Below are 16,450 nucleotides of genomic sequence, written 5' to 3' on the forward strand. Positions count from 1 at the left end.
TGAGAAGATTGTAGGGTTAGATGAGATGAAGTGGACTCCCACGAATCCCATTGGATTAAAGGGACAGAGGCAGCGTGGATACAAAATTGACTAGGGGACAGAAAGCAGAGCGTAGTGGTGAACGGTTGATTTTTTAGAATGGAGGGAAGTATACAGTGATGTTCCCCAGTGGTCAGTAATGGGACCACTGTTCTTTTTGGTATATATTAATGACCTGGACTTGGGTATTGGGGGTGTAATTTCAAAGTTTGCAGATGATATGAAACTCGGAAATGTAGTAAACAATGTGCTGGATATTAACTGACTTCAGGAGGACACAGATAAACTGGTGAAATGGACAGACACATGGCAGATGAAATTTAACGCAAAGAAGTGTGAAGTGATGCATTTTGGTAGGAAGAATGAGGAGAGGCAAAATAAACTAAATGTTACCATTTTAAAGGGGGTGCAGGAACAGAGAGACCTGGGGTGCACATACACAAATCTTTGAAGGTGGCAGGACAAGGTGAGAAGGCTGTTAAAAAAGCAAATGGGATTTTGGGCTTTATTAATAGGGTATAGAGTACAAAAGCAAGGAAGTTATGCTAAACCTTTATAAAACACTGGTTAGGCCTCAGCTGGAGTATTGTGTTTAATTCTGGGTACCGCACTTTAGGAAGGACGTCAAGGCCTTAGAGAGGGTGCAGAAGAGATTTACTAGAATGGTGCCAGGGATGTTGGAGTTCAGTTATGTGGAGAGACTGGAGAAGCTGGAGTTGTTCTCCTTAGAACAGAGAAGGTTAAGTGGAGATTTGAAGCAGGTGTTCAAAATCATGGACTACTTTGACAGAGTAACTTGACAAACTGTTTCCAGTGGCAGAGGGGTCAGTAACCAGAGGGCACAGATTTAAGGCGAGTGGCAAAAGAGCCAGAGGTGACATTAGGCAACATTTTTTTACACAGCCAGTTGTTATGATGTAGAATGCGCTGCCTGAAAGGGTGGTAGAAGCAGATTCAATAGTAATTTTTAAAAGGGAATTGGATAAACATTTGAAGGAAAACATTTACAGGGCTATGGGGAAAAAGCAGGGGAATGGGACTAATTGGATAGCTTTTTCAAAGAGCCGGCACAGGCACGATGGGCCGAATGGCCTCCTTCTCTGCTGCACCTACTATGATATGAATCACCTGGATAAATAAACCCAGCAGAGGACAACCTAAGGCCATTTAAAAACAGAGGAAAAACTAATGAAAAATATTGATTTACAGAAGTAGAAAAGCATCCCATTAGCCCAGACCATTTCTTATTGACAGCAAAACACATTGATACAGCACCATAAAAATAATCACAATTAGCAACACTCCAGTTACATTGCACCCACCGGTTTCCAACAACACTCTTTTTGCAGCAATTGTAATCCCGCTTAGGGAAACGTTTTAGATTTTTGTTTCAAAATTGTGATTTTTTATAAGACCCGCTCCTAACTGATCGAACTACTATAATGTGGTGCTGAGGCCAAGTATGTCAATTACAGTATAACCCAACCAAAGCGGGGAGATGCCTTCTTAAACAATACATGCCCAGAGCAGACTATTTCGTGAATATACAGAGCTCCCCCTTGGCAGCTAGAGTGCCAGTTATAGCCAGAGCATAACACTGAGTGAAGAGCAGTGTTTGCCACTCTGCACCTGCCTCGGCACATTGAGATAATATGACGGCACCTTTAGAAAACAAGTGAATAGATATATCAATAACAAGGCAACACCTGACTTTGTCTTTACTTCCTCCTGTGAGACTACAGACTATTAATACCATAACTAGGCAGCACGTAATCACAAAAAAAGGGTGAAACCCACTTACCATTCAACACAACCACTATTGGTCTGGCTTAAGTGTAAGTTATACATGGAAATAGGTAGACGTTTCATTGAAACAGGCCACTGGACCCAACCAGTCCGTGTCAAAGTTTAGCCTCCATACCAGCAAATAGTTCGAATCACATTTAACCACCCTATCCTCAATACCCCGTCAACATATGAAATGTAATCTTGAATGTTGACATAGTTTCTATCTCAACCACTAACCCTGGAAATCAATTCCAGTTTCACAACTCTCAGTGTAAAGAATTTTCTCCTTGCTTCTGTTCTAAATCTCTTACTTTTAATCTTGTGTCTATGGTCTTCATTGGACCCCCCGCCCAATTACTAGAAACAGTCTGCTTCAATCTACCCGGTTCCATTCTCCTTTCAAAAGCGTCTATTATATTGCCCCGTAATCTGCATTGTTCTAAAGAAAAATAGACAAAGTTTTTCAAGTTTTTCTTAATTTTGTAATGATTGATCGTATAGAAGGAATGATGCTGTCTGGCACCCAAATTATTCCCATTTGTGTGACAGATTCAGCCAAAGTGGTCTGCGTTGGGCCGTAACCATGGTGTTTGCAATAGAAGAAATAAACAGGAACCCAGAGTTGCTTCCTGACATAACTCTGGGCTATAAGATTTTCGACAGCTGTGACGTGCCTTCCGAAAGCCTTAAAGGAGCCTTCAAATTACTGAAGGAGAAAGACGGAAGCGCTTCCAATTACACGTGTGCTGGAGTTCCACCAGTGCCCATGATTGTGGGAGATGGAGGATCATCGCAATCTATCGCAGTGTCGAGAGTGGTGGCTCCTTTCGGCATCGGTATGGTAAGAAGGTGTCGATTCATTTGCGATAAACGCTTACATGGGCGAGGTACAAGTACGTGCATGCAGTTACAATAAACTGTTTCCACTGGCAGGAGTGTCGGTAACCAGAGGACACAGGTTCAGTGTAGTTGGGTAACGAGCCGGAGGGGAGATGAGGAGCATTTCTTATGCGCAGCGAGTTGTAATGATCCAAAATGCACTGCCTGAAAGGCAGTTATATTCAATAACAACTTTTGAACTGGAATTGGATAAATATTTGAAACGGAAAAAATTGCAGGGCTTTAGGGAAAGAGCGGGACTGTGGGACTAATTGGATAGCTCTTTCAAAGAGCCGGCAAAGGCACGATGGGCCGAATGGCCTCCTTCTGTGCTGTACGACTCTATGATTCTATGATTCTAAATGTCGCTGTACTTTCTCTTTCCCACAGGTCAGCTACTTCGCTTCCTGCGCGTGCCTCAGTGACAAGCGTGAGTTCCCAACTTTTTTCAGGACAATTCCCAGTGACACCGTTCAGATGAAAGCTTTAGTCCGGGTCATACAGCATTTTAAATGGACTTGGGTCGGCGCTGTGGCTGAAGACAACGATTATGGCCGATTCGGGATGAGGTCGTTTATTGAAGAGGTTGCGAAGTTTGAAATTTGCATTGCGTACATTGAATTCCTTTCACCTGGTCGTACAAGGGAAAGAATACAACAGGTTGCAGAGACCATGAAAAAGTCCTCCGCTAAAGTGACCATAATATTTAGTGGAGCGAGTGATACGATGTCTTTGGTGACAGAATTGAGACTGCAGAACATTACTGACATCCAGCTGATAGCGAGTGAAGCCTGGGTCACATCATTCCAACTGTGGACAGAGGAAACTCGGGAAATATTGTCTGGATCAATCGGGTTTGGAATCAGGAGAGCGGAAATTCCCGGACTGAGAGAGTTTCTAGTCAAACTCCACCCTTCAATAGCACCAGACAATCCGTTTGTAGAAGAACTCTGGCGGGAAGTTTTTGGCTGTAGCGTCAAAATCTCAAATCAGAGTCTGGAAGAAAACACATCACCGTCTCCTTACAAACCGTGCACAGGTTCAGAGAGCTTGGAGACCATTGAGACTACATATACCGATGTGTCACAGTTGAGAGTTTCCTACAATGTGTACAAAGCGGTATACGCTGTAGCTCACGCCCTTCAAAATTTACAATCGTGTGGAGATGGGAAAGGTCCATTTCTCAACGAAACGTGCGGCCAAAAATCAAACATTCTACCCTGGCAGGTGAGGAATTGTCGCAAGTTACTATTTATCCTAAAAAGTAAAGTAATCTGTTATTCATCTCGAAAAATAGACAAGAGTACACATAATAGTACAGGGGTCCGGTTCCAATGTTTTTGTATTGCTAATTTATTTAATGCTGTCTTGATCTTGCAGCAAACAATGTGAAATAAACTCAAAGCTGCAGAAGATCTGATTGTTTTGTCTTTTCTAAAGCTTTTACACTACCTGAGGGAGGTGCGTTTCACCAATCAGTTTGGAGAGGAAATAAGCTTTGATAAGAATGGAGATCCCATCGCTTCGTATGACCTGATAAACTGGCAGAAGCGCTCTGACGGGTCGGTTGAGTTTATTAAAGTTGGTTTTTACGATGCAGCCTTGCCGGCAGGGAAAGAACTCGTGTTGGATGAAAGGAGAATCGTTTGGCACGGAACGGCGCTAGAAAAGAAAGTAAGCCCATTTTCTATCTAAAAAAAATAGGAAGGATGATTCCAGTCCCTGTCTGGAGCGATGCCGTAAACCATTGATGAAATTAAATCTTTCTCTATAGGCAGTGACCAGAGCAATTCTTGCCTCCAGTCACCACTTTCTGGAGTTTTTTTGAATATGTCGTGTTTATAACTTTACAAAGTGCTGAGGTATTTCATTTTCTTTTCAAGCTAGGTGTCTTCGTTTTAAGATACGTTCTCGCCGCCATCCGGGCGTTGAAAGTGGCACTCGGCCCTGACTGCAAGTCGGGGTGTGGAGGAGGCTCAAGCGTGTGGAGCCATCCCGGCCGATCTGACCCCCGTTGGGACGGAATTCCTCATCGGCGTCAGGGTCCAAAACCTCCCTCACAGGGCTGTGCCTCACAACTTGAGCCGTCTCTCGGAAATTCCCTCTGTGCCATTTCACTTTGCGCGGAGGGATTTCCTGTACGGTCTGCTCCTGCACACTCTCCACTTCCTCGCCCTCGTCCCTCGCCCGGACACCCCCTGGCGTACCATCCTGCTATCTGGCGGACCGGGGGTCCCCAGTGGAGGGCTCTCTACTTGGGGATCCTCCCGTGTGCCATTGGGGATCTGGGGTGGAGAGTGTTGCACGGAGCAGTCGCGACCAACAGGCGGTTACGCCATTTCACGGACTCCCAGGCCGCCTGCAATTTCTGCAGCCTGGACGAGTCCGTGTTTCATTTATTCACAGGGTGTGGGAGGCTGCAGCCCCTGTTTGACTATTTAAGGGGGCTGCTCCTCAAGTTCTGGCTGCACTTCAGACCCACACTCCTGATCCTTGGCCACCCGGTGAGGAGGGGGCAGGCAGGTCGGTGGATGTCCTTGTGGGCCTGCTCCTGGGCCTGTCCAAGGTGGATATCCACAGGTCCAGGTTAGATGCGGCCCGTGGGGGCGGTCGCACTGTCTGCCTCTCTTCCGCGGAACTCTCCACGCCAGGGTGGCCCTGGAGAGGGAGCACGCGGTGTCTGCCGGTACACTTGAGGCTTTTCGCGACCGGTGGGCACCGCAGGGACTGGAGTGCATCCTGGACGGAGATAATAAAATTTTAATTTGACACTTATTTTGGGTTTATTGCTTTTCTGCACATGAGCACACCCTAACCCCACCTTCTTATTAAAGTGTGTGGGGGTGAGTGGGGGGGTGCAGGGGGGTGGGGGCGGCTAAAACACAAAAAAAAAGCTTCATTCTGAAAAAAAAGATAGTTCTTTACTGATTTTACTATTTCATGATTTGGTTATCACAGGGTTTTCTTTCTTTCGTTGGATATTCAAATAAGCATTATTACCCAAGTATAAACCTGACATTTCATTTCCCATCAAAAATAGGGCAAGGTAGTGTAGCAGTTATGGCATCGTCATAGTGACCCAAAGGTGGTAAGTTTAAATCCTTCTTCACGGCAAGTTGTGAAGCTGAATTCAATCTGTGTGCTTTTTTTTTATTCGTTCATGGGATGTGGGCGTCGCTGGCGGGGCCGGCTTTTATTGCCCATCCCTAGTTGCCCTTGAGAAAGTGGTGGTGAGCCGCCTTCTTGAACCGATGCAGTCCGTGTGGTGAAGGTTCTCCCACAGTGCTGTTAGGTAGGGAGTTCCAGGAAATCACCAGGACAAAAGTTGCTGAATTGTTGTAAAAACCCAACACGTTCACTCATTTCCTCCAGGGAGGGGAACCTCCTCCCCTACTCTGCGGAACAGGCTCGAGGGGCTGAGTGGTCTACTCCTGCTCCTATGTTCCTATAACCTATACATGACCCCAGTCCCACGCTGCTGGGTTGACTTTTAATGTTCTCAGGGTGCCTAAGGTTGGGCAAACAATAATGCGTTCAACCACATCCTAAGAACAAATTCAAAAATCCTTCCGGGAAAGCAAACGTTATGGTCAATCATTATTCAAAACGGAAACAGTTTTAACGAGTACAGTCATTGCAAATGACTATCCTATTGATACCCATCTATCATTTGTTATGTTCTTCTAAAGAAGGCGGACTTGGTTGAGATATAAAAATAATAAATATCATGTATAAGATAAACCCCAATGTTCATTTCAAAGTGCACCAGGAAATGTAGGGTCAGAGGAGATTAATGGAAATTACTGAAATGCAAACGTAAAACCGTTATATATCAGGAAGACTTTTTTCGCCAAAGAATGAGTAATGTTCGGATTAATTGACAACGCAAGACAGGAGAGGAAAAATCATTGGGATCATTCAAAAATACAATTCGAATCCTTGATGGGAGAGTTATTGCGCTGGAAGAATGAGCTTCAACGGGCCGAATGGCCTTTTCTTATCGTCCGTTTTCCTATGTTCTGGTAACTAATATTAAGTTGATGAGCAGAGAGAATTGAGCCAAGAATTCAATTAATCCGCTGGTCTGAAAATGTAAGGAGAGAATTCAATAACGATTGTGATACTGTACAGGTCATTTTAATTTGCCTGTTTATTTGCTGGAATAACTTACAATGAACAAAGCTACCCACTGACCTACCATGTGCCACCGGTTTATGGTTTATGGGCTTCACCTTAAGCTTCACCAAGTCCTGTTCTCCTGTTAAACATATGCAGTATGTACCGCAACTTATTCATGCTAAATTTCCGTTGATTGCTACAAAGGAAAGATTTTTAAATCTAGTTTCGTAGTTAGCAATATGCTATTGACGTATAAAGTCTCAGCGGTCAATTTGCTTGTGTCTTAATTAGCTTCGCAAAACCTAGTTATATTCAATTACAATAGAGTTGCAGAGGGTGAAAGAGGACACGAAAGTTCTCAATTGAGCAAAGGTACATCCAGCAATGTGATCAACGAGTTACAATTCCACAAAACGTTAAAGTTTAACAAGACATTCCATCTCCACAGGTGCCAGTCTCAACGTGTAGTGATAGTTGTCTTGCAGGTACAAGAAGAGGGGCTCGTAACGGCCAGCCTATTTGCTGCTTTGATTGTTTACCATGTACTGATGGCGAGATCAGTAACCAAACAGGTAGGCATGTATGAGCAATCTCGCTAATGTTTCAGCAGTAAATATGGACGAGGCCAGATGTAATACCAAGTCACATTTTTGACTAACAATGATAGCAGCTTCAGACAATTTCAAAAATCAGTATTTGAATTATTTATTTCCTTTGTTTCTCTACAGATTCTATAGAGTGTATCAAATGCCCGATAGATTATTGGTCCAATGACAGAAGAGATCAATGCATTCTGAAAGAAATTGAGTTCCTCTCCTTTCAAGACGGCATGGGAATAACCCTCACGGCGATTTCATTGTTTGGAGCTTGTATCACAGGATCTGTTGCAACTGTTTTCTTATATTTCATAAACACTCCCATTGTAAGGGCCAACAATTCGGAACTGAGTTTCCTTCTGCTAATCTCACTAATACTGTGCTTTCTGTGCTCCATTGCATTCATTGGTCAGCCATCACCGTGGTCATGTATGGTGCGTCACACTGTGTTCGGAGTTAGCTTTGTTCTGTGCATTTCCTGTATTCTTAGTAAAACTCTGGTAGTCCTGATGGCATTTAAAGCAACGCTGCCGGCCAGTAATGTGATGAAATGGTTTGGACCCACACAACAAAGATCAATTGTCTTTCTCTGCACATTGATCCAAATTATAATATGTGTGATCTGGTTGGTGACATCTCCCCCGCTCCCAGCAAAAAACACGAAGTATCAAAGTGCAAAGATTATCCTTGAGTGTGATGTGGGTTCCACAGTTGCTTTCTGCTGTGTGTTAGGTTACATCGGGCTCTTAGCTTGTATGTGTTTAGTTTTAGCTTTCTTGGCCCGAGCGTTACCGGACAAGTTCAATGAAGCTAAATTTATCACCTTCAGCATGCTCATCTTTTTTGCAGTTTGGGTAACTTTTATCCCCGCTTATGTGAGCACTCCCGGAAAATACACGGTCGCTGTGGAAATATTTGCAATTTTAGCATCGAGCTTTGGGTTGTTGTGCTGTATCTTTGCTCCAAAGTGTTATATTATCTTGTTAAAACCAGATGAGAACACCAAAAAACACCTGATGGGTAAAACTGAAATGAATAGAATCGGTTAAAGAAGGAACATTCATCAAGAATGATTAACACATTATGAAGATAAATATTTCTATGCATTAAAGTTCCTTCTGTAGTTTTGGTTTGTACAGAAAATAAAAAGTCACCACTGGTACCTTTGGGGTTAATTCTGATGTAAGTACACAAGTAATAGTTAAAACTGCACGCTGCAAAATGATAAACAGTTCGACGTCTAGCGAGATTTGCATAAAGTACTCCCATTGATACAGTGACCCCAGGACCTCCCAAATTGCGTCACAGCCATTGAATTACTTTTGAAGTGCTGATATCGTTGTAATGTAAGGAAACGCGGCAGCTAGTTACAGCGGGAGTTGTGGCACTCCCCCTTCCCCCTTAGAAGTTCAAAGATTTACATCGAGTCTACAGCGCAGAAACAGGCCATTTGTCCCAACTGGTCTGTGCCGGTGTTTATGCTCCACAGGATCCTCCTCCCTCCCTACTTCATCTCACCCTATCAGCATATCCTTCTATTCCTTTCTCCCTGGTGTGTTTATCTAGCTTCCCCTTAAATGCATCTATGCTATTTGCCTCAACTACACTTTTTGGCAACGAGTTCCACATTCTTACCACTCTTTATTACTCAAAAGATGAGGCATTTCGTCCCATGCTTGTCTCTGGAACCCCCCTTCCCCCATAACACTTACCTGATCAAAAAGCTCCACTCCCAACAGCTTCTCTAAGTGGTCTTTGTGATGGAGAGGACATAGGGTGTGAAATTCAGCTCAGGATTGAACGGGATGTCAAGGCAGTGAACAGTCTGATTCAGCCTGAAAGGATTGTCAGGGAAAGGGATGGAATCAAAGGATACGACTTTGCTGTGGGAGAAGGCAGTGGCTTTGGTTTTCCTAATGTTATGTTAGAGGAAGCTAAGATTTATCTAAGAATAGACGTTGGCTGAGTCAGCCTGACACACAGTTCAATGTCAATTAGTATGAGGTGATACATTTTGTTAAAAAATAACAACAGTATATTCTAAATGGAAGTAGGCTCGGTGCTATGGTATCACAGAGAGGTTTGGGTTACAAGACATTAAAAGCAGCACCTCAGGTTGATAAGGCCATTAATTAGCAAACGGAATTCCAGATTTTATAACAAGTGGTATAGAATATAAAAGGGATGAATGGATATGGGAACAAACAATAACTTGCATTTATATAGCACCTTCAATGTAACAAAACGCCCCAAAGCGCTTCACAAAAACGTTATCAAATAAAACTTGATATCAAGCCACATAAGGAGATATTGGGACAGGTGACCTAAAGCTTGGTCAAAGAGTTAGGTTTTAAGAGGGGTTAAAGCACTAAGGCCACATTCACAGTGGATATTTTTCATGAATTTGGTTCGGACTGTTTCAGTTATCTGAGAGCAAGCTCAACTGCAAAGATTCAAACGGGGAATTACAGACGAGGATGGCATAGAGCTGGGAAGCAATGATACTTTCAAGGAGCTTAGGTAAGAAAGTGAGATTGGAAATGTGGTGGTAATTATTGGGGCTGGAAGGGTCGCTGCTGGGGGAGGGGGTGCAATTGGTTTTGGGCAGGAGTGCAAAACAGGTGATAGCGAATTGGCAGTCAGCTTATGGAAAAGAAAATCAGGCGGCTTTTACAATGTCCGTTTCACTATCCGCTGTTTCACTATCTCCCACTTTTAAAAGAGAGGCTGATAAATACATTTTTTGAAGGGGAAGGGGACAATGCCTGAAGAAAGGGAACATTTGGCAATATCAATTGGCTAGGAAGGGCAGTTATGTGGCCAAGAGTCGAGTGTGAGGGGGATCGAAGGGGCAGCTGGTAGGTCTCAAAGATGAGATGAGGTTGGAGATACAAGGGGAGTTGGCGGAAAAGCTGCAGAGAGATGGATGTTGATGGTTAGTGAATGGGAGAGTTGGTAGGGCTGGCACCCGCGTGCCGAAGGAAGGGAGGGCCCAATGGAAGCAGTTTTGTGGATAGTTTTGATCTTGGTTATGAAGAAAACCATGACGTTGTTTGAAGTGATGATCAGGGTTTAAGAAAGCGGCTGACAAAAGAGAAAAAGGGAGTCTGTGGCTATCCATTACTTCCCGAAAGATCAAAATAGTGGGAAACTTTGGCTGAGAAGAATGCGGCATGATACTGCTTTACATGCTCAAGCCCGATCCAGCAATGGATGGCTAAGCCATTGTGCACCAAGTATACTAGCATTGATTGATGATTATTTAACGGATCAATTTCAAGCTGCCCCTTGGGGTAGATCCTGACTTAATGCGATAGTGGAAGTCAGCTGAAATAAAAATGGGGAGAGAGGTAAAACGGATTGCAGACTCGTTTTACACCATCGTACAAAGTCAACATCTACCCCCTTGTGTGTGAGGTCCAACCGATAGCATTGGGTCTTGGAAAATGTCACCCTCTGTGTCCAGGTGCTGTAAATGCGTTCATGAAGGTTTCCTCTGACCAATGTTTCCAGTGAAATCACTTGTTTAGGATTTTGCTGGAAAAACCAAGCAGAGGAAATGTGTACGAGGGGATTTATGATACCAACACAAATCATTGGTTAGGACTCAGCTGGAGTATAGCGTCCAATTCTGGGCATCACACTTTAGGAAGGATGTCAAGATCTTGGAGAGAGTGCAGAGGAGATTTACTAGAATGGTGCCAGGGATTAGGGAATTCAGTTAAATGGAGAGACTGGGGACGACGGGATTGTTCTGCTTAGAACAGAGAAGGAGATTAGAAAGATGTGTTCAAAATCATGAAAGCTTTTGATAGAGTAGATAGGGAGAAATTGTTTCCACTGGCAAGAGGGTCGGTAACCAGAAGACACAGATTTAAGATAATTGGCAAAAGAACCAGAATTAAGATGGGGAAACATTTTTTTTACGCAGGGAATTGATATGATCTGGAATGTGCTGCCTGAAAAGGTGGTGGAAGCAGATTTAATAGTAAAATTTCAAAAGGGAATTGAATAAATACTTGCAGGTCTATGGGGAAAGACCAGGGGAGTGGGACTGATTGGATAGCTCTTTCAAACAGCCGGTACCAGCAAGATGGATCGAATGGCCTCCATCTGTGCTGTAGCGCCTGGCGTGAGCCAGGAGGCTTTCTGCAGCCTGTACTATATTTGACCCGTGATGTCTTGATGCTGACAGGGGTCGCCTGGAATGAAACATGTTCCATTTCCCAGACATAACATCCTCAGCTCAATGACCACAAAATTCATCAGAAAAAGATTAAAATAAAACACAGATGGAAGAGCGTGTTCCAAAGGGCCGAGCGGGTCAAAAACCTTTTGAAGCGCAAGATATCTCTGGTTAACAAGAGTTTAATGTTGGTTGACGAACAGAGCGGTTTGAAATAATGTATTTTTGGTAATTTTAACTTCACCACCTGGGGAGTAATGTAGCGAGTGGATCACACGCCCGTTGTCGAGCCAGCCCGATCTTCTGTAAAAATGAATGCAATGAAAATCAGGTAGATTCTATAAAGGGCAGGAGATCTGCTCGACCAGCCCTGTCAGCATCAAGACATCCCGGGTCAGGTATAGTACAGGCTGCATGCAGCTTGGAGGCCATTCGACCCATTGAGCTGGTGCCGGATCTTTGAAAGAGCTATCCAATCTGTCCCACTCCCCTGCTCTTTCACCATAGCTATGCAAATTTCTCCATTCCAAGTATTTATCCAGTTCCCTTTTGAAAGTTTACTATTGAATCTGCTTCCACCGCCCTTTCAGGCAGTGCATTCCAGATCATATCAATTCGCTGCGTAAAAAAATGTCCTCATCTTAACTCTGGTTCTTTTGCCAATTATCTTAAATCTGTGTCTTCTGGTTATTGACCCAGATGGCCAAGTTGACAATTATACCCTATGTAACCAATCTTTCTCTTGTTTGTATCTTACATTCTTTTAGGCAACTCAAAGCACTGTCATACTTACTATTTTTGCCACTGTTGTAACTTCTAATATAATGTTGCTGAATATTCAGCATGATGCGTGTCCTCTCAAACTAGTTCACTTAAAAAAGAATACTCTTTCAATCTTGAAACATAGTTCAATGGTACTGACAGAACGACTGGAAGAAGTTAACATAATGTTGAATATCAATTTTAATTTCATCAAAATAAAAAACACTGTTATTCGATGATAGGTGTCAGCCTTGGTTCAGTGGTAGCACTCTTGCCTTTGAATTAGAAAGCTGTAGGTTCAAGACCCATTCCAGACCCTTAAGCACATAATCTAAGACTTCAGTGCTGCATTGCTGGAGGTGCCGTCTTTCAGATAAGATGTTAAACCGAGGCCCCATCTGCCCTCTCGGGTGGTCATAAAAGTTCCCATCGTACTATTTGAAGGAGAGTAGGGGAGTGCTCCTGGTGTCCAAGCCAATATTGATCCCTCAACTAACACCACTATAAAACAGATTAACTGGTCATTTATCTCATTGCTGTTTGTGGGATCTTGCTGTGTTCAAATGGCTGCTGCGTTTCCCTACATTACAATAGTGACTACACTTCAAAATACTTCATTGGCTGTGTTGTACTTTGGGATGTCCTGCGGTTATTAAAGGCGTTATACAAATGCAGGTTTCCTTTCGTAAAGAACATTAGTGAACAAGTTGGATCTTTTTTAATGACAATCCCACAGCTTCATGGTCACTTTTACTGGTGCTAGTTTTTCATTTCCAGATTTTATTTTTCAATAGGATTCACATTTTCAAACTGCTGTGGTGGGATTTGAACTCACGATCTCGGGTTTATTAGTCCAGTAACATAATCACGATGCTACCATACCTGCGTCAATATAAATTAAATATTAGCAAATTAGGAGTAAGAAGGAAAGTCATGTCCACCTTTTCATCTAAAGGATAATGGACACAATGAATAAGTTACGAGGGAAGTACAGTGAAGCAGGAAATATAAATGGGTCCAGGCGGCAAGTACACGTTTCTCTGGAAAGGGAAGGGTTTGAGGGATGTGATAGACATGTGAGTAGATGGATATGAGTAGAGTTCAAATCAGTCATAAAGGAGACAGGCTTTAAAACCTAATGGGCTTTTGTTAAAAATGTTCATGTTCTTATAATTCTAGAAGTATGGCAGTGAAATGCAGAAAAGTGATTCAATCTGACTTCTGATGATGTAATATAATAAGCAATGGAATGTTTGAAGAAATGATGACTGTCAACAAAACACAAAGATTGAAATATTGCTTTAAAATCACAAACTTTGTATTATATTACCAATATAACCTAATATTTATGTTAAACTAATATTGTTCTTATTTTTACTTATCAGGCGATCACTTTAAGTTTTTTTAACATCCATTCTTGGGATGTGGGCATTGCTGATGTTTATTGCCCATTCCCAATTGCCCTGAGAAGGTGGTGGTGGGCCTCCTCCTTGACCCGTTGGTAGAATTTTGATACAACTGAGTGGTTTGCTCGGACACTTCAGAGGGCAGTTAAGAAGCAATCACACTGGTGTGGAACTGGAGTCACATATAGTCCAGACTGGGCAAGGACGGCAGGCTTCCTTCTGTAAAAAGCATTAGTGAACCAGTTGGACTTTTACAACAATCCAACAACTTCATAGTTACTTTCCCTGATACCAGTTTTTATTTCCAGATTTGAAAAAAAAACTTACTTCAAATTCTCAAACTGCTCTGGTGGGATTTGAACTCACATTCTCTGGATTATTAGGCCATGGCTCTGGATTACCAGTCAATTACATAACCTAGGTTACCATACCCATTTCATCACCATTTACACCATCTTAATGTTGTTTTAATATCTAAGTCATTTATTTGCATTGGAAATATAGGTGTCCGAATACTCATCCTTGCAGGATTCCAATCAACATCTATCCCAACCTTCCAGCATGGAATGGAAATCAGGCAGGTTCTATACAGGCCGTGATTACCACTCAGGCAGTGAAGTCGAAATTCTACCTCTATGTTTGTTTACTTCTGGTCCTGTGGACATTCTCGATTCCTTGGTGATTCTCCATTGATAATATCCACCGCCCCTAAAGTTATTTTTCCTGCTTTGCTTCATTGCTTTAGGTTATAGGCCACCTGTCCCAGCAGAGCTTCTAGTCTTTACAAGAAGAAGAGCACCAAAACAATTTGCATTTATACAACGATTTTAATTTAATAAACATTCCAAAGCATTTCACATGAAAATAACCAGACATCAAGCGGTAGTGGGAATAAGGGTGGTGATTGAAGACATAATGAAAAAGATTGGTTTTCAGGAAGCTTATGAAGAAGGAGATGGTAGTGGAAAGTTGGAGGGGTTTTGGAAGAGTGCTCCAGAATGTGGGACCCAGAGAGCTGAAGCTTCCCGTTGAAGGCAAAGCAGAGGGAAAGAGTGCAAAGGAGGCCCAAGTTGGAAGAGTGGAGGACACATGACTAACAGAAGTTACAGAGATAGGGAGGGGCGAGGCCATGCAGATGAGGAAAATAATTTTGAAATTAATGGATTGGGGGACAGGGAGCAAATGAAGGTTGATGAGGTCAGGGGTGATTGGGGATCAGCTGGGGATAGTAGAGTCGTGGTTAAATTGGAAATTGTGAAGAATAGCCTCAGCCATGGCTCAGTGGGTAGCAGTCTCGCCTCTGAGTCAGAAGGTTGTGGGTTTAAGTCCCTGTCAGGTGGATGCAAATGATCTGCTGGCACTATTTTGAAGAAGAGCAGGCGAGTTCTCCCCGGTGTCCTGGCCAATAATTATCTGTCAATCAACATCACGAAAACAGATTATCTGGTTATTATCAAAATGCTGATTGTGGGAGCTTGCTGTGCGCATATGGGCTGCTGCGTTTCCTACATTACAGTGATGGCAACGCTTCAAATCGTACTTCATTGGCTGTAAGGTACTTTGGGACATCTTGAGGTCATGAAAGATGCTATAAATGCAAGTCTTTCTTTCTTTTACTCCAGCAAGGAAAGCGTTGCAGTAATCGAATCTGGAGATGACAAAGGTGCACTATTAAATAATTCTAATGGAAGACTGCAAATGTTACGTCCCTGTTCAGTCCAGAAGCGATGGAATGAGTCCCAGAACTGCTCGTCCTCCAGCAGCAGGTTATTAAAGTGCCAAAATGTATCACTTCACACTGCTTTCTAGCCTCTAGCCAATTTTGTATCCACGCTGCCACTGTCCATTTATTCCCATGGGCTTTAATTTTGCTAACAAGAATATTATGTGGTACACACATCAACCACACTACCCTCACCAACCCTTTCTGTTACTTCATCAAAGAACTCAATCAAGTTAGTCAAACACAATTTTTCTTTAACAAATCCGTGCTGACTTTCATTTATACTTTTCCAAGTGCCAATTTATTTTGTCTCTGACTATTGTCTCTAAAAGTTTCCCCACCACCTGATTGGCCTGTAATTGCTGGGTTTATCGCTCTCCCCTTTTTTGAACAGCGGTGTGACATTTGTAATCCTCCAGTCCACTGGCACTGTCCCCATATCTAAGGAGGATTGGAAGATTGTGGCCAGAGCCTCAGCAATTTCGACCCTTACTTCCCTCAGTAACCTAGGATGCATCCCATTCGGACCGTGTGACTTTTCTACTTTGAGTACTGCCAATCTTTTAAGTACCTCCTCTTTATCTATTTTTGTCTTTTCCAGTATTGCTGCTACCTCCTCCTTTATTGATACAATGGCGGCATTCTCTTCTCCAGTGAAGATGGATGCAAAGTATTCATTTAATACCTTAGTCATGCCCTCTGTCTCCACAAGAAGATTTTTTTTGTCCCTAATTGGTCCCACCCTTCCTTTGACTATCCTTTTACTATTTATATATTCAAAAAAGACTTTTACGTTTCCTTTTCTGTTAGCTGCTAATTGATTTTTAATGAATACTTTGCATCTGTCTTCACAAAAGAGAGGGACAATGCACACATTGTAGTTTAAGGAGGAGTGTGAAATATTGGATGGGATAAACTTAGTGAGAGAGGAAGTATGAAGGGGATTAGTATC

General features: G+C 42.8%; 1 protein-coding gene across 1 annotated transcript; it reads left to right on the forward strand.

Moving 5' to 3' along the window:
- The first annotated feature begins 2,398 nt into the window (after positions 1-2,398).
- Positions 2,399-8,470, forward strand: LOC137331718 (extracellular calcium-sensing receptor-like). Its single transcript, XM_067995705.1, has 5 exons — positions 2,399-2,668; positions 3,097-3,933; positions 4,147-4,380; positions 7,274-7,397; positions 7,554-8,470. The coding sequence occupies exons 1-5, from the start codon at positions 2,411-2,413 to the stop codon at positions 8,468-8,470; spliced, it is 2,370 nt and encodes a 789-aa protein (XP_067851806.1). The 5' UTR covers positions 2,399-2,410.
- Positions 8,471-16,450: the final 7,980 nt, after the last annotated feature.

Source organism: Heptranchias perlo, chromosome 13 (genome assembly GCF_035084215.1).
Source record: "Heptranchias perlo isolate sHepPer1 chromosome 13, sHepPer1.hap1, whole genome shotgun sequence".
NCBI lineage: Eukaryota > Metazoa > Chordata > Chondrichthyes > Hexanchiformes > Hexanchidae > Heptranchias > Heptranchias perlo.

Coding starts and splice junctions, on each gene's coding strand:
- LOC137331718 (XM_067995705.1), top strand. CDS start 2,411: ATGGTGTTTGCAATAGAAGAAATAAACAGGAACCCAGAGTTGCTTCCT. Junction 4,381..7,273: donor GAACGGCGCTAGAAAAGAAA/GTAAGCCCATTT, acceptor CCATCTCCACAG/GTGCCAGTCTCAACGTGTAG. Junction 7,398..7,553: donor CGAGATCAGTAACCAAACAG/GTAGGCATGTAT, acceptor GTTTCTCTACAG/ATTCTATAGAGTGTATCAAA.